Source organism: Pseudonaja textilis, chromosome Z (assembly GCF_049901715.1).
Source record: "Pseudonaja textilis isolate UNSWEBS1 chromosome Z, rPseTex1.2, whole genome shotgun sequence".
In the NCBI taxonomy this organism is placed as follows: domain Eukaryota; kingdom Metazoa; phylum Chordata; class Lepidosauria; order Squamata; family Elapidae; genus Pseudonaja; species Pseudonaja textilis.
The window spans coordinates 132,243,725-132,271,642 of NC_142008.1; the positions used below are offsets into that span (position 1 = coordinate 132,243,725).

The window sequence follows — 27,918 nt, forward strand, 5'->3', positions numbered from 1 at the left end:
CTACACTGGCGTGGTCTTCCTGTTGAGTGTGTTGGTGTTGGAGGAGGCATCTTTACCCAGGGTACCAGTGGCTCCTGCTACCCCAGGCCCAGTCACGGTGACTGTCACTCCAGGATCTTTGGGGAAGGTGTTGTGCAACTGTAAGAATCCGCCACCAGTTCCGGTCACCCCGGAGGTCGTTGCCCCTGTGGAGGCGGTCTCACTGGCACCGCCGTAAAGGGAACTGACGTTGGCCTTGGACGGGTCCCTAGACAGTGTGTACATAGAGATGTCGGTGGAAGGGAAGCCCTTCAGGCCAACGGGGGAGGTTTCTCGAGACTGGGAGGGCTCGGTGGAGCGGGAGCTGGAACGTGACCGGCGGCGGTATCGGAAACGGTAACTGGGTAGGCGCAAGATGGCTGAGGAGGAGGAAGAAGGATTCTTCAAGAGTTCTGTGCGGCTTTTGCAATGGGCCTCGCGGTTCTTCTCAATGTATATATTAACCGCCAGCACACCAATCATCTCAGCCAGGATGAAGGAAAGGCCACCGAAATAAAAGGACCAGCCGTAAGAATAGTGGCTCTTCTTCTCATCGTCACGTTTTGTGCCGGGATCACCAGCATTGGCCGAGATGTAGACGATTACGCCAATGATGTTACTGAGGCCTGTGGCACAGAAGAACAAGGAGAGAGGTTGGGGATGGACTGATTTAAAAAAAAGAGAGAGAAAGAGGAAGAACCCTAAACCAGTAGTCCTCAACTTGCAACCATTAGTTTAGCAACCATTTGAGGTTACAACGGCACTAAAAAAAAATGACTTGCAAACAATCTTTGCATTTACAACTACAGGTAGTCCTTGACTCACACTAATTCATTTAATGACTTTTAAAGTTACGACGGCATTGAAAAAACTGACTTATGATAGTAGGTTTTAGAAGGATCCCTCCCATTTTACCACCTCTTACAATACTAGGGAGTGCAGTATCTACAGTGGAGACCTCCAACTTTCCAGGCTCTATAATATCTCAAGACATAATGGACACCTAATATCAAATATGTCATCAAAAAAGCACAACAAAGAGTGTTCTTCCTGTGCCAACTTAGACTGCCCAAGGAGCTGCTGATACAGTTCTATAGAGGAATTATTTTGAGTCTGTCATTTGCAGCTTTATAACTGTCTGGTTTGACACTGAAACCAAACAAGACAGACACAGACTTCAATGGACAATTAGGACTGCAGAAAAAGCAATTGCTACCAGCCTGCCTTCCATTGAGGATTCTGCACGAGCTATAAAAAGGCTGTGAAAAAATCTACGGTCCCTTCACATACTGCACATAAACTGTTTCAACTTCTCTCAAGATGACGTTATAGGTCATTGAATGCCAAAATAAGTATAGACACAAGGACAGTATCCGTCCCCCCTATGCTATTACTCTGCTAAACAACCAATTCCCGCAACAGTCAAACTACCTACTAAGGCTGTATTACAATTATTATTCTCATTTTTCCTATTATCTATCTCCTTATGTTCTTATGACTATAACTTTGTTGCTAATATTTTATGACTTTAGTCGTTTAATTTAGTATCCTAATATGATTTGTATTGATTGCTTATTTAGTATCCTATGACTCTCAGTGTTGTATCTTATGATTTATGATGATTATATTTTATGATTATGATCATGATTTATCACTTGTTGCTTGTATGTACACTGAGAGCTTATGCACTGGAGACAAATTCCTTGAGTGTCCAAACATACTTGGCCAATAAAGAATTTAATTTCTAATTTCTATTTCTATTCTATTCTATATTCTGTTCTACTCTACTCTACTCTACTCTACTCTACTCTACTCTACTCTCTGTTCTATTCTATTCTATTCTATTCTATTCTATTCTATTCTATTCTATATTCTGTTCTGTTCTATATTCTGTTCTGTTCTATTCTACTCTATTCTATATTCTGTTCTACTCTACTCTACTCTTATTATTTATGACTTTCACACATGACTGTTGCACGTGACCCCATGGTCACGTGATCAGAATTGAGCCACCTTGCAAAAGGAATGTATTTATGACAATTGCAGTCAATGCAGAAGCCAGATTCACTTAACCAGATTACTAACTTCACAAATGCAGTACTTCACTTAACAACTGTGGCAAGAAAGGTCATAAAATGGGGCAAATCCCACTAAGAAATGTTTCATTTGTCAAAAGAAATTTTGGGCTCAACTGTGGTTGTAAATTCAGGGTTCCCTGTAATGCAGCATCTCCATAGTCACATAATTGAAATTCAGGGACTTGGCATTTGGGATGTAATTATGACAGTTGCTGTGTCCCAGAGTCATGGGATTCCCATTTGTGACTTTCCCAGTTGGTGGCCAATAAGCAAAGTCGAAGGGGAAAGGCAGATTTGCTTAACAACCCCAAGATTCAAGGGATCTGCTTAACAACTGCGGCAAAAACAGGTCATAAAATTGGATGCCACTCATTTAAGAACTGCCTTGGTTAGCAATGGAAATTCTGGTCCTAATTGTGGTGATAAGTCAAACATATGATAATTCAATAGCAGGACTGTAGCTGCATAGCTTCAGATTAAAGCATCTCTGGCAATTGTTGATTTTATTTCATTTGTATTGGTGGCTGATAACTATCCCTTTAAGAGACAGCAGTGGCCCCCAACCCTTTTTGTACCACAGCCTGGTACAAAATGTACAAAATGATCCACGGACCAGTACCGGCATCAGCACGCACGACCAAGGCAAGGCGAGCTGAGCGACCGGCCAGCCAACCGTCCCTCGCTTCTCCCGGCCACCTTCAACTCCTCCTTAATCTCCTGTGTAACGCGAGACTCCACTGCCATCAGGACAGCTCTTTGTTCGAAGCCGCCTCCCCCCTTCGACAAAACTAAGGCGCAAGGATTCCTTCAGCACCCAAACGCTGCTTTCCAACCGACGACCAACAAGCTCACCCGGAAGCACTTTCTCAAGCGCCGTCAAAACAAGATGGCGGCGCCCAAGCAAAATAGGCGGCCTGGTACAAAATGATCCACGGACCGGTACCGGTCTGGGGCCCGGTGGTTGGGGACCACTGAGATACAGGACAAAAACTTCTGAACTCTTTTCTCTCCCTCTTTGGTGGGAGGGGTATAGGTTTTTTTTTTTTAAAGTAAAAATAGGCTTACTAAGCCTATTGGATAGTAATACAATAATTTTACTTTTGTTTTTTAAAAGCTGAAAAGCATGCTGGTATAATTTAGTAATTGCCTACTTATTTGGGTAGTGCAATCTGAGAAGCTTTGAAAGCTGCAAAAAATACGATCCATGGATTGCATACCCTACCCTAGATGATAGAGAAAGACACACTCATTCTCCCCCCACCCTCCTCTTTCTCTCTCTCTCTCTCACGCACACAGAGTGAAATTGGCCTTTAATTCTCCTATTCAGAAAAAAATGCTGATAGAAGAACATTAGTAGCTCAGGGTTGGACTGTGGGGTCCTTGCTACTCTCTGAGCTTTGTGATTTTCTTGGAGACGTTTCATTACTCAACTTGGTAACATCATCAGTGTTAGAAGGGTGTGGGGTTTGCGTCATTGACGATGTGACCTAATTGGGTAATGAAACGCCTGCAAAAAAAAAAAAAAAGCACCAAGCTCATAGTGCACTAAGATCCCTATAGGAAATATGGCAAACATTTTTCTGCATCAGCGGTTTCTATAGGTACTTGGTAGTCCTTGACTTTAGTTCCTGGCTTCCCTTTGGGTCCTGCTGATAAGTGCCAGGATGCAGATTTTGATTATATGCCTGGTTGAATGGAAAGATAGAGGATTAATTACCGTTTGGATGTATACAATGGAAGGATTAGGAAAATAAAAGGGCCCCGGAGGTCGTTTAAAGTCCTTACCTTATTTACAGGGCTGGAAAAGGAAGAGGTAGATAAATAGACAAGTATAAGAAGGATGAACGATGAATAAATACAGAGCAGGAAGATGGAAAAAAACATGACGTGTCTATGAGCATGAAATAATGTGACTTATGGGCCCAGCCCCTTCATACAGTAAAACCACTGGGCTCTATAGTGCATTTATATTGTAACCCTTAACTTGTAGCTCTGGCTAAAGTTAGGCCTTTCATATCGAGCAGGAAAGGACAAATAGAAATGTTCCAATTGTGCTTTTTCAAAAGGCAACTGGACTTTGATTTTCTTCAAAGACGTTTTGCTTCTCATCCAAGAAGCTTTTTTAGTTTAGTTTACTTTACTTTATTGACATTGCACATAGTACAATGAAATCAAACACCGTCTTCAGTGCACATCATGACCATGACCATGAAAATAAAGACAAACACACATCCTTCACCCTCCATACACTGAACTGAAACCCCCCGACAATGCACCAATACTGCACTATACAGCAGAATTCCAAAGAGCTACTGCCCTGGGATAGAAGCTGTTTTTCAGCCTATTTGTCCTTGTTTTTATTATTCTGTACCGTCTGCCAGATAGTAATAGTTCAAAAAAAGGGTTCCCAGGATGAAATGGATCTTTGAGAATGTTTTGAACTTTCTTAAGACAGCGGGAATTATAAAGCTCTTCCAAAGAGGGGAGAGGGCAACCAATGATCTTCTGGGCAATGACATTAACCCCCTGGAGTGCTTTCCTATCTGCCATGGTGCAATTGGCAAACCATGCAGAGGTGCAGTATGTTAAAATGCTCTCAGTGGTGCAGCGGTAGAAGGTCACCAGCAGTTTTCCATTCAGTTGTTGTTTTCTGAGAAGTCTCAGGTAATATAATCTCTGCTGGGCCCCTTTGACCAGGGCTGCAATGTGGGCACCCCAGGTCAGGTCCTCTTTTAGGGTAACACCCAGAAACTTAAAACTGGCCACTTGCTCCACTCGGTCTCCATTGATAAGCAAGGGCTTGATGTCTGATCTGTTCCTTCTATAATCCACTATAAGCTCTGTTCTATCGCCAGGACAAAGCAGACTCGAAGACCGGAGTTGAATTCAGCTCTTTATTAGCAACCAGTAACTTCAACTGAAGTCGAGCCGTGGCAGCCCTTTTTATAGCAGCTGCTTGCGGCTCGCAACCAATGGCATTTATTTAAACTTCCTGCCGCTTAGGCAGCCAATCCAAAACTGTCATTATTAACCAATCGTTAAGCTATGTGGACTAACCAATAGAAATGTGGTATTAGAAGTATGTACATGAATACACTACGAGCTCCTTGGTTTTATTGGTATTGAGGACCAAATTATTGTCTCCACACCATGAAAGCAACCGGTCCACCTCATCTTGGTAGACAGATTCATCCCCCTCCCAGAGATGAGTCCCACCACTGTTGTATCATCTGCAAATTTAACAATAGTATTACTAGCGTGAGTGGGAATGCAGCCATGCACATAAAGAGTATAGAGTAAGGGATTCAACATGCAACCCTGTGCTGTACCAGTGTTAAGAATAAGGGCTGAAGGGGTATGATTACCTAATCTGACCCTCTATGAGCAGCCAGACAGGAAATCCATAATCCAAAGGCAGATTGAATAAGAAAGTCCAAGGTCCAGAAATTTAGACACTAATCTATGCAGAAGAATTGCTTAAATGCAGAACTAAAATCCACAAAAAGCACCCTCACATAGCCCCGCCCCCCGCTGTTCTAGATGAGTCAGCAGTGTGATGATTGATGGCTATAATGTCTTCTTCAGAAGTGAAGAAGCTTCTTAGATAAGAAGCAAAATGTCTTCAAGGAAAAACAAAGTCCAGTTGCCTTTTGAAAAAAGCACCATGACTTGGATGGCTGAAAGTTTCCAGAGACACATGGAAAAGCATATGAAATCAAAATGGCTTCCTCCCATTCTAGACCCATTCAGATAAACCAAGCCTGAATTTCCTAAAATTGCCAATTACATTTCTGATTGCTGTTGTCACAACACAACCAGAAGGGAAAAGTGGTGATAATTGTGAAGCTGAAGAAGGATGCATGAAGTGGTATAAACAAAGCAAGTAATGGATCAGGAGAAGTGGATTACAGGATAAAGTGTTTGGTTGACAGACAGAGTTCTGCTGAACAGACTATGGCATTAATCTCTCTAGAGATCCAGAGAGGGACCGTTTGCATCTACTTACTGTACAGGCAGTTCTTGACTTACGACCATTCATTCAAAGTGATGATGGTGTTGAAAAAAATGACTTGGAAGCAGTCCTTGCACTTAAAGACGGTTGCATTGTCCCCATGGTGACATGATCGCTATTTGGTTGCTTGGCAACCAACATGTATTTATGATGGTTGCATTATCCCATTTAATCACCATTTGCAACCTTCCCCAGCTGGCTTCCAACAAGCAAAGACAATGGGGGAAGCTAGATTCACTCAACAAAGTGAAAAAGGTAGTAAAATTAGACACAATCACTTGAGGACTCACTTAATGGCCACATCACTTAGTGACTAATGTTGCGGTCCCGATTGTGATCGTAAGTCGAGGACGACCTGTATTATCCTCACTATACAACTTACCTGCAGCAACAAACAGGATGCCAGCACCTAGAATAATGTTGCGCTTCGACTTGTAGACACGGCTGGCAGCTACGCAGAACCCACCCAGCAACAGCAAAAGAGCACTTAGGATAGGAAAGATGCTTGAGGCTCGTACCACTCCTGAGGGAGCAGGGGTGAGAAGGAAGGAAGGAAGGAAAAGAAGAATATAAAACAACACAAAATATGTATCAGAGCAAAAATTTTATGCACGGGAAATTGGCAAACTAGAGACAATTTTGAGCTAGTCTTATTCATGATATTGGGTGATAATCTGTGCACATGCTCTAAGTTTTAGTTTTGTCAGGCTATCAATATCTACAAATACTAAAACAGAGGTGGCCCCTTATGACTTATGGACTTCAACTCCCAGAATTCCTGAGCTAACATGGCTGGCTCAGGAATTCAGGGAGTTGAAGTCCACAAGTCATAGAAGGGTCCCACCCTTACTCTGAAGCATGGAATCTGCACAAACCCTTTGGAGCAGTCCTCATGAGCAACGCTATAAAATTCATCTCATGGATTATGTTAGCTAACTATGGCCTCCATAAAGTTTGTTTCATTTACATGGCAGGCCCCAAGCACAAATGGCAAAATTACAGAGTCTCTGTGAAAAGATGACAATGAACTAGAGACATCCAGTTTTATATTCTAAATCTCCGAATGCCTTTTTTAAAAGTTTGGTTGTTCTTAATATTGTACAGGAATCACTGGATGTTGCAAACGATGTTTATTCCTTCTTGTGCCAGAAAAACAGACAGAAATGAGTAGTAAGGAATTTGCAACTGAACATTGATGCGAAGCCAAGCCCTCAAAGTTGGCTTGAAACTCTCTTTTTTGGACTGTATTTCATGGGTTGGTAAAGGCATTCTGATAGTCGGATGATGGAAATTGCTCACTTGTTTTTGATATGAAAAAGTTATTTCACTCAGGATTCATAACTCTGTTAGGATTACTCTAAATCTGGATAGGAATTGTAGTTGTGACTGCTGGGATGCAGTTTTGAGTCTTATCACTGGGCAGAGCGGTCTCCATACAGGTTAATACACTTTGTCTTTTGTAGAACTAATCTAATTTTATACAATTGCAACGTCACATGAAACATTTACTTCAAAATAGTTAACATGCAAGTAAGCGAGCGGGCTTGCTGTTCATGAATTTCCAGTCATTCAGACCAACTAGGGACCCTTTCCCAACCTGTTCTTTACACGTAGCTGGAGATGGTAAGAATTTAGTCCATTTTAATTGGATAAATTTATCCCTGATAAGAGGAAGGGCGTTGGCTGGTCCTACAGTTTTCTTGGCAAGGTTCTTCAGGAGTGGTTAGCCATTGCTTCCTTCCTAGAGCTGAGAGGGACTGACTGGCTCAAGGTGACTGAGCTGGATTTGTGCCTCAGGTGGGACTAGAACTCCAGGGTTCCTTGTCCTCAAGCAGGTGCCTTTAACCGCTACACCTACTCTCTCTTTCCTAAGTTTGGCCCACAATAAATATGCAAAACAGCTCCAATTGCCAGCTCCACTACCGTGGCAGAATAGGAGTTGGCAACAGAGGCCATCCAGCTTATGCTAGCAAATGTTCTTGCAGCAACAGGGGTGATGGAGAGTGTTTAAATTTGGCCAAGTGGAGAACCCTCAGGGTTACATCCCCAGTCTTTTATATCCAAAAGAATCCCGTGAACTGAATTGTTGAGACTGTTACTAAATGAATTTCTCAAAACGTGAGGGAGCAAAACTTAAACCAGTAGATAGTCTTAATGGAATCAAAGATCCTAATTCCTTAGGTTCAGAAAAAGCTGAGCCAAATCCGTAAATACTCTTACTTCTCTGCTTCAATCTCACTGACTGCATTTTAGAATTAATTGGATAACCCATTGAGTTATCCTTTCAGAGATATTTCCTTACTTAAACTGAGAAACAGGATGACCACAGGTAGGCAAAAAAATGAGAGCTGGAATGATTTCTGACTTCCTGCTGGTTTCCCCATTGATCTTCCTTTTGTGGGAAACTGGCAAGGAGTATTTGGAGATGATGATCACACAACTGTGGCTGACTCTGTCCACACTGCAGTAGTCACAATTTTTATGAAAAGTGTGAAGATCCTTGAAATTTTACATAGGAGTAGAGAACCAGATTTTGTACGCATTCTTTACGTTGATGGACTTGAGGTATCTGATTCAAATATTTTTGCACTATGACGTAGCATTTGGACCAATTGAAGGTTTCAAGCAGACAAAGAGGCAGAAAATGTTAATAGAATATAGATAACACAATTTTTATGGGAGTTTTCAAAGGATCCTAGGATTATAATAATGACACACATGATAGATTCTAAACACTTTAGAAAAAATGCTTGAAGTGTTTAACAGAGAGGGGAAGCACACGCAGTATTAAATCAACAGATTTTACTGTAGACAGTCAGATTGGTTTGGTAATTCAGATAGATGAAGCCTGGCATATTTGGAAAATAGCAGGATGGGGGAAATTATTCTTTATAGCTGTAGAAGGGTATGGAGATGGCTTTGAAAAATGGTATGCAGCAAGTATTAGGAAAATACAAATAATCCTTAACTTATAAGAGTTCATTTGGTGACTGCTCAAAGTTACAATGGCACTGAAAAAAATGACATGACATTTTTTTCACGCTTATGACCATTGCAACATCCTGATGGTTATATGATGTTTATTTATATTTATGATCATTCCTGTGTCCCTAGAACATGTGATCCCCTTTTGTGATCTTCTGACAAGCAAAGTCAATGGGGAAGCCATTAACAACTGAGTTACTAACTTAATAACTGCAGTGATTCCCTGAACAATTACGGCAAGAAAGGTTGTAAAATGGAGCAAAACTCATTTAACAAATGTTTTACTGAGCAACATAAATTTTGAGGCTCGAGGACTTGTAAGTCAAGGACTTCCTCATATGACCTATCCTTTGCTTCTTAGAGCAGGGGTCTCCCACTTTGGAAACTTTAAGCCTGGCAGACTTCAACTCCCAGAATTCTCCAGCCAACAAAGCTGGGGAATTCTGGGCCAGCAAAGCTGGGGAATTTGGCGAGTTGAAGTCTGCCAGGCTTAAAGTTGCCAAGGTTGCAGATCCCTGTCTTAGAGTGATGCTCTAAAATCACAGGCTGAACCCAAAGCTTTTGGGTTCAAGAAGCCTTGTGACTTCTTCATAGCCTAAGGCATTAGATGGATTTCTTTTTTGGAGGGGTTCTTTTGGATTGGTGCTGATTCTGGCAACTGCTTGGGTTAGTTCCTGCAGTTTTTTCATGTCAAGGTTTTGGAAGTGATTTGCCATTGTCTCCTTCCTAGGTTTGGGAGGAAATGGCTGGCCCAAGACCAAACAGATAGCTTTGGGCCTAAGGTGCAACCAGAACTCCCAGTCTCCTGATTTCTAGCATTGTGCCTTAACCACAACATCAAACATTCCATTAGGTTTACGCCTACTTCAGTTGCTATCTGACCCACAGGCAGAGGACAGAGATTGCTCACACCCTGTGCTTGACCAAGAAGCAAATCAAAATTTGGTTGAATGAAATGGAAGAAAGGAGGCGCCGTTGGAGGCCCTTCCTCAGCCAACGAAAGGGCAACCACCACTCTTATTTCAGTTGTAGGTCAGTTTATGCATTCATTCCTAAATCTAGATAATTTTGTTTCCTGATGAATCTTAAAAATAAAAAAGGAACATTCACACTGATTTTATGTGTATGTATGTACTGCAAAAGCTGAAAAATGGCTGTGCTTTGATTTGTCTCTTAATGTCTGGGAAAGAGGAACTCTAACTCTAGCGACCATTTGAAATTACAAAAACATTGAAGTGACTTAACAGTTCGCCGTCAAACTTAATGACTGTTGCAGCATCCCCATGGTCACATGATCAAAATTTGGGTGATTGACAACCAACCCTGGAGCTGTCCAGGGTCCTGTGATCTCCGTTTGTGGTCTTCCCAGTAGGCTTCTGACAAAATCAGTTTCGTTTAGTGACCCCTTAAGATGTGCAGTGATTCACTTAACAACCATGACAGAAAAGGTTGTAAAAATGGGGACAACCCACTTAAAGCTTCCTTGCTTAGCAATGGAAATTCTGGTCCCAATTGTGGTCATAAGCCGAGGATTACCTGTAGTTACATGAAAACCTGAAATGCTCTTTAAACAGCATTTTAAATGCAGCTTTGTAACAACAATGTGTATAAACAAGATTCACTAGCAAGTAGGATAATATTGATTATATTACATGAATAGTGTATTCTTCACCCTGCATAAATAGTGAATAAAAGTGACATTTCTGCTAAGAGAAGCTCAACTTCTGTGATTTGTTGAATAAAGGCACACACTTTTCTTGGCAACTTTTCAGAAAAGATGTGATTCAGGCACTTTCTGCAAAGGTTTTTAACTTCCTTGTCTAGCCTGTAGCTCTGCAATTCCCCAATGAACACACACTGAAGTATTAACTAGCTTTGATCTTGCTTAGCTTCTGAATCAAGATAAAGCCAGCAGAATACTGATTACTAATTTACAAATTAGCATAAATTTATTTACCCCATTTATTTACCCAAGCCTGCCTAGACATTAAATTTAGGATTAGAAATCAGGCCCTAAGATCCATCATTAGTGAAGTTCTGATGAGCAAATTTATCCCTCCCCCCGCCGAAATACATATATATCAGAATTTTTTTCTACTGTATGATTGAAGATGTTGAATTCTTTTCCAAAGAGGATCTAACAAGCTCCTTCTGCATTTTGGAGAAAAAAACCCACTAAAACAGAAAGTGAGTTTTAAAGAAGAACTATACATAAGCAGGTCTCTGATATACCCAACCAGATGTTTCTTATAACTGATGCTTGTTTTGATTGTGTTCGGCAGATGTATGCTGAGGTTTTGGATATGGAGGTGTAATTTTAGAATGTGTAAAAATTGCCTTTTATTGTTATATGGCTTCTTTATAGATATAGATGGAAAACGATAACTTTTGTCCCACATCTGGCAATATCCAAGGTCTTGGGTTTTTTTTTGCATCTGGAATTTAGCTCTTAGATCAGTGGCTTAAAATAATTATTCTTTTGCAATTGACTATATAAGCATATTATCTCTCGCTGACCTCACCATGGGTTAACTTCCTCTGCAAATATTGGCGTCCTTTGCTTTTTGACTTAGGAGGTAAAAGTTTAATATTGGAAGACTGCAGGAAAGGGAGAGAAACCAAGAAGGGAGCAATATGGATCTTCCCCTTTTCCTTTGGCATACAGAAAGCAACTAAGTGGCCATACCTGTAATTTGGCTGGAGCCTTACTCTGAAGCATAAGTCACATAATGAAGATGCCAGCCCTGCTTTTGCTATTGGGGGGTGGGATGGCCATGCGGGTGGAAGGTGGGTGGTGATAGCAGAAGGAGACTCATGAGAAGTCGTACTAGACTACTCAGAAGTTTGAAAGAGCTGTATCTATGTTGCTATGGTTTCTTTATGCTTTGCCAGGCATTTTTAGCCTCAAAAGAGGAGCCTTCTCTGCAATATGACAGTCTGCAAAGACATCTACGCTCCATCACCACTAAAACAAAGATTATATTCTTTTACAGGAAAGGAAACCAATACATCTATGAGGCTCAGTAGCCCTATGGTGGTCCCTGCGGACTTTACTCCGCTAGTCGTTACGTTGCTACAGGGGGTGGTATTCATCTCCAATTCAAGGCCACTGAGCCAGCATTTTACCAAGACATTTCCACAGACATGTGACCAGCATGACGCAATGGAGCTCTGTTAGCTTCCCACAGAACTGGTATCTATTTTTCGCATTTACCTGCTTTCAAATTACTATGCTGACGGGAGCTGGAGCAAGGATGGGAACTCACCCCATCCTGTGGCACTAGGGTCTCGAACCTGGGCTGCTGGCTTTCCAGCTGAAAACTCCAGCATCTAAACTGCTGAGCCCATCCCACTGTCTCTTCCCTATGGTAGGATGCCGTAGCATTCCAGACATCCCAAAGAACAAGGTTGGCGGAGCATTGCCGAGGCCAAGATACAAGAATGAATAAGCCACCAATTTATACATACGTAGGAGGTATTCTGCACTGTCGTGATCATAGTCTGTGTCCTCTGGAAAATGGTTGATTTTTACACACACTCCTCGCTTCAATCCTGCAAACAGGAAGAGACAAATTACCAGCTGTTTGGGGATTAGAGCACAGCGTTAGTTGGCATCATGCTGGAATTAACCCCATGCTGGATTGCCAATGAGGCTCCTTTCCTTCTCATCCCCAATCTTACAAGGGCATTTATCAGTGTGACGGGAACAACGTGCCCCATATTTGGAGGCACCGAGTTACAGAAGATAATTAGTTTACCAAGCTGATGTTGGATCTGTATCTTATGCCAGGCCTCCATTATTAAATGCTATCCCACCCGCTCAATTCTACCTTTCAATGTCTGACTGTGACACCGGGAACGATTGTTTCCTTTTTGATGAGCTTTTCAGTCAGCTATATCAATGTTTCTCAGCCTCAGCGATTTTAAGATGCATGGATTTCAGTTCCAAGAATCCCACCAGCCAGCTGGCTAGGGAATTCTGGGGATTTGAAGTCCAGGCGTCTTAAAATTGCTGGGTTGAGAAACACATGCTACATCATCAGTGGATAGAATAAGATTTATATAGCGAGTGCGCACATGCTATCAATTTTGCATCCATAACCTTTAAGTGTTACTGAGCCGACTCACAAGGAAGACTTAAAGGTTCCAGATGATTAGCTCTGGTGACTTTAAGGTGGGGTTAGAAAAGTGCATGTAGGATTGGAGCTAGTAACAGATGCTTAGCTGAATTTCGGAGAGACAATGAGATAGAGTTTCTATAGGTTAGATGGCTATGACAGCAGTGTCACTGAGCACTCGATGCCTCAAATGCCTTCCTGCTCTTTTCACAAGAAAGGATGGAACTGCAGTTCCATTTAGTGTTTTCGAGAAAAAAAGAAGAAGAAATAACTACAACCCCATACTTGAGTGTTTTATCTAATCAATCCCTGAAACTGAATTGATCACTTTCTGTGTATTGTCTTCCTCCTCAACGGAAGCCCAACCAGCATGTTAAATTCAAAGCTGCAACTAGCATAACTTATCGTACTGTATCTAATTTGCTTCTTTTAAAGGCCTTGCTTGTTAATGGTTTATGTACCCCTTTTAAGCTAAAAGCCAGCAAAATTTCTTCTACAACAAATGTAAAACTGAAATTGTAAAACCCTAGTAAAGAACTGTAGAATACTGAAAATAATTTAACAAGCCAGGTTAAATAAAGTGCTTCTTAATTTAATTGGGAAAACATTGAAATGCCATCTTTAAAGATTTCATCATCTATAGGAAAAGAGAAAGCAGGAAGAAGCTATCTTGTGCCTATCAGATGTATAGAATATCAATACCTATTAGTCCAGCTAGAGCAAAGGCCTTCAAGCTTGGCAAGTTTAAAACTTGTGGACTTCAACTCCGAGAATTCCTGAGCTAACATGACTGGAGTAGAAATTTAAAGTGGTCAAGTTTGAAGGCCCCTGAGCTAGGGTGACCAGAGGCAAAGGATTACGAACATGGGAGTCCAAAACATCTGGACGATAAGAATTATATCCCTTTGTGATGTGCATAAATCCTCTCCTACTTGAGGGCATCCAAACGTGCTGGACTTCAGTTCCTATCATTCTGTTGTCATAAGCCATGTCAACTAGAAGATTATAGGAGTGACACTTGGAGGGTATAGATAGTCCTTGACTTGTAGACTGACTGCTTAACGACCATTTCCCAAGCTACATCTGCAGAGCTATTTATACCCCATTTTCAAAGTTAGACAGCTGCACACATGCATAGACACACCATGATCATGTGATTGTATCTTGGACACAATAGGTTCCCCTTTACTGCTGTTTGCAGTTCCCAGGGTCATGTGGCCATGATTTGTGATGTTGTTTGCCAGTTTAAGAGTTTATTTCCAGTTTCTGGCAAAAAAAAAAAAGCCCATTGGAGAAAATGATTTCATTTAAGGATTGTGTCATTTGCTTAACTACCACTGCAAAAAATGTGTCCCCCCCAAAAAAATCAGGTCCAGTCACATGATGCCTCAACTTATGACCCCAATATCTTAAGATCATAATTCCAGGGTGAGTGATGGTTGTAAGTTGGGAACTACCTGTACCAGATACCAGTATGTTAATTAAACACCTTAATCGGGGAATTATGTCCATTATGGAGAAAATGGATTTTCCGCACAGTACAGGGATGGCTAAAAGGAAAACAGAAAAACTGGTGGGTCTACCCTTATGAAGGCTCACAACACTGAAAGACAAAGTTAGGGTGAAAACGCAGGTTCTCTTCTAAGTAGATGTGTGTAGGCAACGTGGCAGCCTGTTTACTGTTATGTAGGTGAGGTGAGGAATTCAAGAGCAAGACAGTGCTTTATATGAATAACATATACATATTTATACTTAGTATAATACCTGTCATAACAGCCAAAATGTGTTGGCTTGTAGATTCGAAGATATCTACAAGAATTCCCTGTCAGATCACTTTTGTCATATCATCTCAGTGACATACAGTTTCCCCAATGAATAAATGCCTGCATACAGGCACGGGGAGGTAGCCTCCCTGATGATTTTGGCAGTCTAGTTGAACCTCCACATCTCATCTTGGCTTTTTTGGAGGGGTGAGGAGGTGGGGTTGCTTGACTAATATTAAATTGTGTTAAATGGTGGCAGATTGGAGCAGAAGAATGGCAAGTGGTTTTCCAATGCAAGAGACAGATATTTGAACTGTCATTCTATTAAGCCTACCTCTCACCAAAGACTTGTCTCCATCAGTTGTAATTAGGCCATGTTCTATGCTAGAATCTGGAATTTGTTCAGTTGCATTTTACCGACATTCCAGATGGTGGTAATTGGCAACCTGTTGTTATCAGATGTTTACTGTTAATTTATCCATCTTTATTCAGAGCTTCCATCTTTTCCCAGGAATCAAATACAATTTAGGGCAGTTTCCTTGATGTGGATTAGAAGAAGCATTATTGATGCTTTTCAAAACTATTGTGCCTTTAATTATAAACTTCCTCTTTGTGGCTTCTGCCTGATTGCTTCCTGTTCCAAATGGAACAGCAATTTAGATGTCTATTAATCAGTCTCTCTTTCCCCTGAACTCTAGGAGTTTTGATTACTGATTTCCTCTTTTTCTTTATGTTCTTTATAGTAAAAAAAAAAGTCTTAGAGAAGAAAAAAGTAATTATTTAAATTCTCTTATCCCAAGAGGAACAAGACCCAATTTATTTATGAGGATTCATCAATTATGCTGATGTTGTACAGTATAGAATGCAATTAAAAGTGGGAGCTGTGAGGTGGGAGCTTAATTAAAGGTATGCTGGAGACTTTTGCTGACTCAAACTTATTTAATATTATAGAAACTCGTGAACACAAGCTCTGCTGCGTAATATGGCACCAGGGTAAATGTAAAGTAGAACTACTGTTTTAATTCTGCTTTCAGTTAATTTAGGGGAAAACAATGCCTCCCAGTGTGGAAGCAATATTGGTTTTTATACCAGCTAATCAGTGCATAATTGCAGTGTTTAACGCTTTTGTAGTTTCTTGTCTTCTGCCTCTAGTCCTTCTCTTTTATTGGATAAATTCTCTAGTAAAGAAAGTGTCTCCTTGGAGAACTTGGCCATTAATTGCTCCAAGTTTGATGTACTCTAATATGAGGGATCCGTGGTACTCTCTGAGCCTAGGTGTTTTCTTTCAGATGTTTCATTACTCAAATTAAGTAACATCATCAGTGCTAGAAGTCATAGTGATGATGATGATGATGATATTACCTAGTTTGGGTAATGAAACATCTGCAAGAAAACAACGAGCTCAGAGAACACCAAGGGCCCCTGAGCTCAACTCAGCTACAAATATTTTTGTCAGTACTATAATATCTTACGGTAAACCTCTTTCCTACCTAAACTTGCTTTTCCACAATTGTAGAACTCTGTGTCTCTTGAACCTGTTTCAATGAGTGGGTGACTTACCTTCTAAACAGCATATCCGCCAAAGACCTGAATGGGTGAGTCCTCCAGGATCTTTCTTGTCTTTCTGGGGCGTTTCTTCAGTAGAGATATTAGTGGTATTGCAAATGAAGGCACGAGCATATAGCCAGTAATCTGTGCCAATGGCAATTATCATGAGACCAAAGGCAGCAAAAGCCCCCACAGTTGTAAGTAGAATCTGGACACCTTTCTCACACCAGACCATCCTCTCTTCATTCCAGCGCTTAAGAGACTCCAGCTTGGCGGTAAGAAACGACGCCAGTTGTTACGAATGCAAGCAGCAGAGGCAGTGGTGATTATGGAGGCCTTGCCTACCGTATCTAGTTTCCTCTTCCAGTAGGCAGGATCTGGAACACTTCTTTTGAAAAATGAGAGGAAGGGAGAATTTTCTTTAGCCTGGATGAATGTGATGATATAGAGAAGATTAAGGAAGATTGTCTTAGCAACGTCTGCAAAGCTCTTGAGATTCCTGCGAATTAAGCTGGCGGAAGTTGGGTTTCTTCTGAAATGTTGTATCTTGGATGCCCCCTCTTCAGAAAAGGAGAACAGATGGACTTCAAGAGAGGTCTCAGAGAAGATATAGGAACATCCAAAGGAATTTATTGAACAATTTCCAGGAACTTTAAGAAAGCCTATGGATAATATATGAATAAATTTTCAAAAATTCTGCCGATGAGATTTGTGGGAGGAAACAATTGGAAGATGAAGATCGGATATTCAGCAGACTATGATATGTTGGGAAATCTTCGTAGAGATGGAGCTTCCAGATCACGGCTGTCAAAATACTGAAGAACTAGTGAAAAAACAGCTGGAAAGTAACCACAGGATATCTACTGTTTGAATACCAGATGGTTATCATGAAATATTTAGTTATGAACTCCAGGTTTTTCAAAGCCTACTTTCTTGGAAAGCTAATGAATTATCTAGTCCAGTGTTTCTCAACCTTGGCAAATTGAAGATATGTGAATATTCTAACTCCCAGAATTCTGGGAGTTGAAGTTCACACATCTTCAATTTGCCGAGACTGAGAAACACTGATCTAGTCTGCCACTAAGATTTGGTAGTAGGAAGTAGGGAGAGAGGAAACGGAGAACTTCTAGATTTCTTTTTATGTCTACTGAAGAACCTTTACAACCCCTATGGAAAAAAATAAATATTCAAAAATACTTCATGGCGTCTGCTAAAATCTTTCATTCACCCTTAATCTACGGCTTCAGGAAGTTTTCAGAAATGATTGAGGATACACCCAGTATCCTTATGCCACGTCTATTTGGTTTATTTCCTTTCTTTTGTTTGCCTGTTCTCTACTTCCTGGGTTTCCATGTATGAAACACCTTAAACCCCAGATGTGGCTTTTCAAGTTGAAGCTCGCCTTGATTTAAGGAGATGATACATCTATTGCTTGCCACTCAATAAGGAGTCAGCCAATATTATTTCCGAGCAAATGGGGCAAAATGAAGAAAAATAAAGAGTTGAGAAGAAAAGAGATTTTCATACAGGAAGAGTTCTTACTCCATTCATTGCTGCAGTGTTAACTACAGGCACCCTGATCCTCTGAAACATTATTCATTTTTATATAAATAAGATTATTGTCTAAATTCATCGCTAGCACATGTAGTCCTCGACTTGCAGCCACAATTGTGCCGAGAATTTCCATTGTTAAGCAAGGCAATTGTTGAGTTGTGTCCCATTTTACGACCTTTTTTGCCCAGAATTGTTAAATGAATCACTGCAGTGGTTAAGTGAATCGTGTGGTCGTTAAGCGAATCTGGTTTTCCCCATTGACTTTGCTTGTTGGAAGCTGGATGAGAAAGTTGCAAATGGTGATCACATTACCCTGGGACTTATGCAGTTGCCTTAAGTCCATGCTAACTGCCAAGTAGCCAAATTTAGATCTCATTGAACATAGGGACGTTGTAATGGATGTAAGTGTGAAAACTGGTCATAAGTCACTTTTTTCAGTGCCGTTGTAACTTCAAATGGTCACTAAATGAATGGTTGTAAGTCAAGGACTACCTGTAGCTTCAAATTTGATTTGTATAAAAACATTAGAACAAAAAGTCATAAAAGTTGTAGAGGAAGGCAGTAGAACTTGTGAAGTCTACTTAGTTTATTTCTTTTACCTTGGAAATTTCCTTTACCTTGGGCAGTAAAAATAAATGGAACACGAAAGCTAATTAAAAACATTTCAAATATTATTAAGAAGCACCAAATAATAAAATGTTGAGATGGATTTTGCATGGCATGTAAAAGGATAATAAAAATATGCTAGGAGGGAATTGGAAGTTTTGGGCGCCACTACAGAAAAATCCCTGGGTATACATAAAGATGGATGCTCTCAAATCAATGTTTCTAAATCACATCTCATTAGTAGGCATTTTGGTCTGGGTGGCTCCTATTTACTGTTCTGACCAACACTTGTAACCATTTGGAACAATAATAGAGAGAAAGTTGTGATATCTAACTTATATTTGTTGATGAGAATTTGATTTTATATTTTCCTATTTGGATCCCACCCACCCCAAATATTCTCCATCATATTTATGTGGCTGTAGAAAGAAAAATACAATGTATTTTCCTTTCTATAGAGTTGTAGTGGTGCAATGGTTAGAAAGCAGACTGCAGGTTAACTCTGCTCACAGAGGAGTTTGATCCGGACTGGATCAAGGTTGACTTAGCCTTCCATCCTTCTGAGGTCAGTAAAATGAGGACCCAGATTTTTGAAGGCAATATGTTGACTCTGTAAACTGCTTAGAGAAGGCTGTAAAGCACTGTGAAGTGGCATATAAGTGCTATTGCTATTGCTACGTTCAAATAAGCAGATAAGCTGACGATTAAAACGAATCAACAAAAGCATCTATCCTAGGTTTTCCTTTTCAAATTGCCAATACTTTACAATTGGTCAGCACTGATGGCCTGGTGACTCTGTATCAGGTTTATCTTCTTTTCACATATGTCCTGAACTCAGGATTAAATCAGCCTTGTAATTTGCTATATTTCATTTAATAGCCCGCATTGAAGGAAAACTTCACACAATTCATATAATTCAGTCCAGTTTGGCTGAATTAATTAGACTAGATTATTTCAGCTCATAGGTTGAAGACATCACTATCCAAAAGTAAAATAAATTTATAAAAATAAAATTTTATCCAGAATTGGCTTTACTATTTCTTTATCCATCCTATGTATATAGCCACCCATCTCAGTGAACAGAATTAAAATAAAAACAATAACAAACACTATAAAAATTAAAATACAACCATCCGAGAAACAACAATTCAAATCATTAATATAACCAAGAATTGGGTCCCTGCACAAAATCATCTTCTGATTTTCTTGGTGTGGGAATAAAATTTCAGCCACATTAACATTAACTGGGTTTGCGAGGGTTAGTTTGAGCAATGACTTAAGAGAGCTATCACCACCAAGGCTTAGCGCTTTACCCTGCTGGTTGGCTGAAGGTTTTCTACAGATCTGTTTTTAAAATAAAGTTGTATCTCAAAATTATATTACTTTGAAAGTTGCTGTCCACATTGAAAGTTTCTATCCTGCACTATTACCTCCCTTCCCTGCCTTCTCTCCTACGTAAAGGGTAACAAAGCCTACCAGATTTTATACATCCGTATATTCCCTTGGGCAATGTTAGATTAAGGGTGAAATGCTAGTTTAGCCCTGGAACAGCCAAGGATGACTTAAATTTGTGTTGGCAAGAGCTGAGAGATAAAGGTTATCTTATTTGCAATGTATAACATCTTCTATACTCTAGTCATCTAACCATCACTAGCAACTAACACCAATTAGTGTAGAATTTATATCATTTTAAAATGGCTAGTTGATACAATGAAGATACTATAGGGCACTAGGAGGGACTGGCTAAAGGAAACACCTTGCACTTAGCAGAAAAAGATATTGCCAATCCAGTATCTTACAATTTTTCATAGTATCACCCAGCTAATATCATTCAGGCTTAAGTAAAAAATGGCCCTTAGTTAAAAAAAACCTAAAATAATATAGAAAGGATATGTCTCTGACTGACATGCACATAATATTTTTCTTCATCACAGATTATGCAGAATTACTACATATGTCTACTAATCTAAAAAAGATTAACCTAATGTTAGGGAGCGTAATAATATTTTCCAATTATATTTACAAGAGTGGAAATTTCCAGTTACAATTTTATAATACAGCATTATAACTGTTAATTGCTATAATGATGTACACCAAGTTTCCAGGTTAAGAACACCCTTGTTTAAAGACCGCCCATGGTTAAGAATGGAACGTATTGTAGCAAAATGTGAGTTAAATGCACAATAATTCAAATTAAATACACGATGGTTCAGGTTCATTAAACAATACTATTTATACAGCATTATATAATAATTCTGTTCTGGCTTACATACAAATTGGACTTAAGACACTGCTTGGGACTGGAACCTATTCTTAAACTGGGGTCTTTATTATATAACTATATTTTATTTATTACCCTTTTTCCTGTTTTTATTTTTTTTAATAAAAACACTGTCCCTAGTTTTTGTATGTATCTGCATTATATTTATCTTTGCATTTCATTATTTTCTTCTTTTTCATTATTTTGTTACAAGCGATAACAAAATACACTTGAAAAAGTGAAAATTTCCATATCAATCCATTTTTGCAATTATAGTAAACTGAGATTATGCACCTAAAGACTTTTACTTTCTCAAAAGTCTTTCTCAAGACTTTGACTTTCTCAAGTGTCTTTTAGGGAAGTATACGGTAAAATATTTGCTTCTAATCTTTCTGTTCCTATATCAAGCTCCAATGGACCTGAAGCTACGATAATTACATTATTGGGAGTGGAGAGAGGTATGTCACTTCTGCAGAAATTCAACTTTTAATTACCTTGCTAGTTTTCATAGTAAGTTAGATTAGGTTATAATAGTATTTTGACAAGCTCTGGAATTAACTAAAGAACAGCTATGATGAGAAATACGCATCTGTTTGCTTATATACTTCATGTAAAAATAAAAACTGTCAGTTCTGTTAAACTATATATTTTGAAGCAGAGCTGCTAAGAAAATCAGATCTAAGGCATAGCAAACAGACAAAAGATGCCTTACTTACAATTACAGTAGTAGTAGAAGAAGAAATTGAACATAAAGCAGTCCAGGGTGTTTTATATGAGCTTTTGAGACATCTTAAATGCTATGTTTTAGCATAAAGCTATCACTTAAGCTCACAGCCTAAAAATAAAAGAAATCCCAGCTATGCAAATCTTTTTTACTCTGGATTCCACCTCAGCAGTTCCCTAAATGATGAGACATGAATCTGCAAAATATTTTGAAATCCTATAAACTGGGTGTTTTCCTCTGGCTGTAGTGTACTTTGTGATCAGTTGATTCCACTCTCTAATATCACCCAGGTACTAGAATGCATTGCAAACCTGCCAGGATGTAAATGTATGAAAACATTAAAATCTATATGGTAGTTTTCTAGCTCCCGCTCCTTCCCTCCCTAGGAATTAGAAATAGAGAGAGAAGCTTGAATTGGCACTTTGAGGGCTATCAGGTGAAAGAACTTCCATTGCCTCTCCTTGCCATATCATACTCGAGGGTCCAATTCAGCCTCCAAGCAGAAGCTTACACATTGTAATGGTAGGTGAGAAAAGACTTAAAAATGGGGGGGATGCTGTCTAGGGAATGGTCAGATAAGAGAGAGCATAGCCCACAGCTGCATAATGGGCAGAGAAACAAGGCACCCCCTCCCCATGCCTCCTAAGTGTAAAGGAGATGATGGGCGATTTGCACCTGCAATATTCTGTTAATATAGTTTATTGTAAAGTAGAATTAGCTCCTCTGGTCATGTTTCCTGTCTGAGCTACCCAGGAAGGCTGACATCAATCTTGCAAGTCTGAAAGTACAAGTCTTTAGCAACCTCCTTTACAACTTGAGAAGTTAGGGAGGGTCTCAGATTCTGAGCTCTTTCTTTACCCATTATTTAGTGGTGGGCTAAGTCCTCTCTTATTGACCTTTCCCTAGGTAGCATTTCTTCACCCTCTTTATCAAGGTCTTAGATTCTGTACCAATACATCAGTACAATACATCCTCCTCCTGCTGGTGTGCCCCAAAAGCTTAGTTCAAACCAGTAACCATTGTTATCACTTTGTGTTTAGCTTCTAGAACTAAAGAGAAATTTTCTGACAGAACAATTGATCAGTGGAACGCCTTGCCTCTGGAAGTGATGGATGCTCCAACACTGGGATTTTAAGAAGAGATTGTACAACCATTTGTCTGAAATGGTGTTGGGTTACCTGCCTGAGCAAGGGGGTTGGACTAGCAGAACTCCAAGATCTCTTTCAACTCTGTTATTCTCTTATTCTCTAACTGAACCCTCTCTAGGTCTCCATCCATCCTTGTGGTCCTTCAGGGATAGCCAGAGACTTGGCTACTCCTTTTCTCTGAAACTAAAAACAGCAGCAAGAAGATTGTTAAACTTTAGATGCACACATCGTTTCTGAATATTCGTAGTGGAGGTGAAACAAGAAAGGAGACAATTTTGAACTGAATGTATAGATTAGCCTCTGCCTTTTTTGTTTCTTATTAGGATATGCAAAATGCAACCTAGATTACTGAATAAATGCAGCATGTATAAATACAGCTTGGTTGGTTTTGCTATCTATGAACTAACCCAGTTAGTCTTGACTAACTGGGGGAAAAACGACTATAAATCTTGGGGATTTACACATGTCTTTGAAATCTTGACTTTTCGGGACACTTCCCCATCAGAATTCCAAAACTGAACTCTATGCTTATATACAACTGGATCATGTAAAACTCTAGCAGATGCATTCTCAAACATGCTACTTTTGATTTGTATTAACCACGATTAGCATTTATGTGGATAAATGCCTTATGGGACCCCAAACAGGTTAGATTATATTTCAAAGTGTTATATGAATATAGTGGTTAGTTGAGCAATCATGTAAAACATGATTATTAAATGTAACCTCAGTGTCATTCTTTTCCTATGTTTAAATATATAGTCTACACGGCACCTGTTTCTACCTCTTCAGATCCCATTTTGGGGAGCATTCAGAAGATCATAAGCTCTAAATCCATGTAAAGGAATGTGCCAATGATTGTGCCAAGCAAAAAAGCATTTTGTTAGGGGTCTTTATGGAAACATTACTATGAGGAAATGAAGATGGAAGAAACAGTAAACTTGGCTGCATTATCCTAAACGTGTCTTCTCTTATTCCTGTTTTGTGCAGCCCACTCATTATTCCAGATGTTCTGGATATCTAGAGTGATACCACCTAGCGATCCCATCTGATGTTCCAGTGGGACATCCATTTGCAGGGCACTAGGCTGAGGAAGACCAAAGCTCTATTTGTGATTCCATCTCTTTTGCTTCGTGGGCTTACTAGGCTTAACCTGTGCTCCAGCACCCGTACACCAGCCTCGACCAAATCCAAGATCCAAAGGAATCTTCTTTTATTCCACAGTTTTTGCTTCTACATTGTAATGAAGTGGTAGCTCAGAGCCCCCAACCTACGGTCTCTGTTCTTTTGCTTGAGTGCCCTGGGTGGGTGGGAAGCAATCTATCCTAACAGTATCCATGGATACCATTTATAAAATGTTGGTTACTGCTTCTAATTTTTCTACCTCACAAAGAGCTTTGAGGCCTAAGGAATAATCATGGATGATTAAGAAAAGGACAGAGGTACAGGTACTATAACATCTCTAGTGACCTTGTTACTGGAGCTGTAAAATCAGGCATGCCCTTTTCTATTGTAGGCAACTGAAATAGGTAGTTTTCCTCAAATGCTCTAGTTATACATTTTATATTAGGAATGATGGATCGATAAACAGTTTATTTCCAATTTTTCCCGAATATTTGATACAATGTCTCTATAATTTAATGGAGTTCAATGTATCACAGGGGCAATATTTTCCTTTCTATCATCTTTTGATTCACTTCTAGGTGCTATAAATATCTATAAATATCCTATATCCAACATAACTGGAATGTCTACATTGGTTGCTTTTATTCACTTCTTCCAGGTATTCCGTGCAGCTAATTGAGTCATTTTCTTCGCTTAATTAGAACTTTGCTTGAGAAAACCAAACAAAATAAAGAACATTTGGTTCCGTGTCCTGAAAAGCAGAGTAATTTGAAGGACAGATGGAGTACTTGAGGATGGATGAATGAGAGAATCTTGGTTTGGAGGGAAGTCACTGGGTGAACTGGAAGAAGGAAGGAAGGAAGGAAGGAAGGAAGGAAGGAAGGAAGGAAGGAAGGAAGGAAGGCTAAATAGGGGAGGATTATGAATGGGTGGAATGTAGGTCTTGAAATGGCTGAATACCAGATGAAAGGGGAGCATCAGGAAAGAAATACTATGGATGCTAAAATGGTACTGGATATTTTATTCAATAGAAAGTTGTGTGTGAAAAATAACATGATCACTTAAACAGATAGACTGACAGACTCGGGTGACAGACCTTGAGACAGTAAGCCATATTTGACCTTATCATCCTTCTCTGAGGGGTGCTCAGAAAATCTGTTTCAGTTTTCCACATTTCTTTTACTGATGATCATTTTTTTAGCATCAGTCCAATAACCACAATTACCACTATTATTATGGACCTTATATTGAATTCATATTCTGCTTTATCATAATTTATGATTGCCTTCCTTTGGAGCATTCCAAGCAACTTGTAACTGTTTTCATGTATTTTCAGACAACTGGATCATAATGAAATAATAATTTCTGAATAAAAATACTACTGGTGTCACCACAGAAATCAAGTCATTGAACCAGGATTAAAAGAAATATGCTTCCCGAACACCATTCTTGGGGATTTCTGAGGTGCAATTCTCCATTCCAGGCAGAACTTTGCATCTTCCTCTGCTAAATATCCCTCTCCCCAGTTTCTCATATACTTTCTCTTTCTCTCTCTCTCCCTCACACACATTGTCTGGCATCAATTATTATCTGCAACTTCATAATCAATTGCTAGTATTAGAATGCAGAAACTCTGAAGCCACTGCCTGGAAACCCAGGGCCCTCAAAACTGGACAGACAGCATCCATCAACTAATCCAATACTTCTTATTTGCTAGTTCCAACCAAAGAAAATATCTATAGCTCAGGATACAATTGTGAGAGAGAGCTTGGTGCTCTCTGAGCATGGTTATTTGCCTGCAGACATTTCGCTACCCAACTAGGTAACATTATCAGTGCTAGTGAGAATGGGGTTTGTTCCGTTTTTATATAGCATGAGTTTTGGTTACTGGAGAGGATGTTTTCTGACCTTTTTGCTTTCTTCTTAGATTTTTTAATGATCTCTCAGCAGGCATTAATACTCAGCAAACAATCAAGCAGGTTAACAATTGCCCAACCAAGTACTTCCAATGAGAAAATGGCTTAGCTCTATGTGTATCAAGAAGAAACCCCCCCCCACCCACACCCCATCAAGATTAGTAGGGCAAGGTATTTTATATAAACAGGGTGCAAACCACACTCTCCCTCACACTGATGATGTTGCTCAGTCAGGTAATGAAATGTAAGCAAGCAACCTCAGAAAGCACCAAGGACTACACATATTTTCTAGTTGAAATTCTCGTTTCCATCAGCTTGGAAATTTGGTGCTCATCTTTAATTGACATAAATCCAAGAAGAATTTTCTGTCTTGAGAATCCAGAAATCCTTCCATATATAACTTCGTGTTGTTAAGTCACCGGTCTTTGATTTCCTTTTATAGAATTGAGGGATCCTGATCCATAGCTCAGTTGGCTCTCCCCAGATAAAGGAAATCTAGGAAAAAGCTTCTCCCCTCCCTCTGTAATTTAGCAGTGTGTATTTGAGGAAGGTTTTTTTCTCTTCCTATTATCTGATCCGCTATTCCAACAAAAATCTCTGGGATAATTAAAAAAGATTTAGATGTTCAGAATCTTGGAAATCACAACCATTATTGGCAAACCCTTTGCAAAATACAGCCTTGATTCTGCCTGCAAATATTTTGGAATAGAGGCCTGTGTTCCCCTACCTTACGGAAACGTGGTTCTTCTAGTCTCAGTGCAAAATGCTAGAAAGAATGGGTAACCAACTAGCAACATCACAAACACTGTCCAATCTAATCCTAGGGTATTTCCTCCTTCACGTTTCCAGCTGAATTCCCCATTCATTCAACAGCTGCTTCCAACCAGCAGCTGTTCTTGGTAAGGCCAAAACCCCCGCAGCATTGTTTAAATTTCCATCTATCTCTTGAAACCATGCTGCTGTGCCTAACATGAGAGACATTTTTCTTGCTTCTTAAAGGGACCTCAGAGAGAAGGGGGGGAGGAAAGGAAGGAAGGAAGGAAAGAAAGAAAGAAGGAAGGAAGGAAAGAAAGAAAGAAAGAAAGAAAGAAAGAAAGAAAGAAAGAAAGAAAGAAAGAAAGAAAGAAAGAAAGAATAAGAGGATGCAACAATCAATAAAAAAGCAATGCATGTAGTTTATATCTTCCTTGGCTACCTTTTTTTATCCTGTTTACATTCAAATATCCGGACAAACTCAATCCATTCGAAAGATCCATAAAGACACAGAAATGTAGCTAAAACCATCCAGAGAGAACAGCAAAAGGATGCCCATCAGTAGAAATTGATTCGGACAGAGCTGTTGCATATATGCTTTAGCAAAAGCAGGCTGGAGGTGATCGTTACTTGAAGCAAAGGGGTGGTGAAAGCAGTGCCTGCAACTAGAAATTCATTCTAGAAATTGGATAGTTTTGGATCCGTTCCTTGGTGCAGGAGGGTGGGGGGGAAATCCTGACAAGGTTATAAAATTATTCCTATAAATCATTTCCCCCTCCCGTTCTCCCAAGTGCTTTCCCTCTACCTCTTTTGCAGCACAGAATGAAGAATATTGAGACTGAGAGAGAGTGAGAGAGAGAGAGATAGATAGCAGCTTACCTTACAAGCACACCACCGAAAGTGTCTGTTTTCCAAAGGTGTCACCCACTGGGGGAGGTGAGAGACAGCTTCTCCTTTTGTCCCCCCCACCCAGCAGTGGGTTGGTAGTGGCACCAGCCGGAGAAGATCCTGCGAAATGGCGTTTTATGTCGAGGGGTATTTTGCTGTATAGGAGAGAGATGCTAGCATGCTGTTATTATGTCATAGGGAGAAACCATTGGAGGAAAAGCAGAAAAAAAAGAAAACAGCAAACAAAAGAGGCTGGTTAAAGCAACGGAGAGGCACATCAGGCTGAGACGGAGATACGTAGCAATGGGAAGAGTCTGGGTGATGCCGGCACATTGTGAGGCATTGTGTGTAGTCTGCAATAGGTCATCAGCCTCAACTGAGGTGATGTGTGGTTGGAGGCATCTCTGCAGCGTAGTCAGAGC

At 39.9% G+C, this 27,918-nt stretch overlaps 1 protein-coding gene across 2 annotated transcripts; it reads right to left on the reverse strand.

Moving 5' to 3' along the window:
• On the reverse strand, positions 1-27,835 carry CACNG8 (calcium voltage-gated channel auxiliary subunit gamma 8). Of its 2 annotated transcripts, XM_087918546.1 has the most exons (5): positions 27,488-27,835; positions 16,535-17,360; positions 12,562-12,645; positions 6,491-6,631; positions 1-644 (listed from the first exon to the last, which is right to left on the reverse strand). In XM_087918546.1, the coding sequence occupies exons 2-5, from the start codon at positions 16,755-16,757 to the stop codon at positions 1-3; spliced, it is 1,092 nt and encodes a 363-aa protein (XP_087774672.1). In that variant the 5' UTR covers positions 16,758-17,360; positions 27,488-27,835. The 2 variants fall into 2 exon arrangements, with proteins under 2 accessions (XP_087774672.1, XP_026567770.1); XM_026711985.2 differs by lacking the exon at positions 27,488-27,835 and having other exon boundaries at positions 16,535-17,528.
• Between the last annotated feature and the right edge of the window lie 83 nt (positions 27,836-27,918).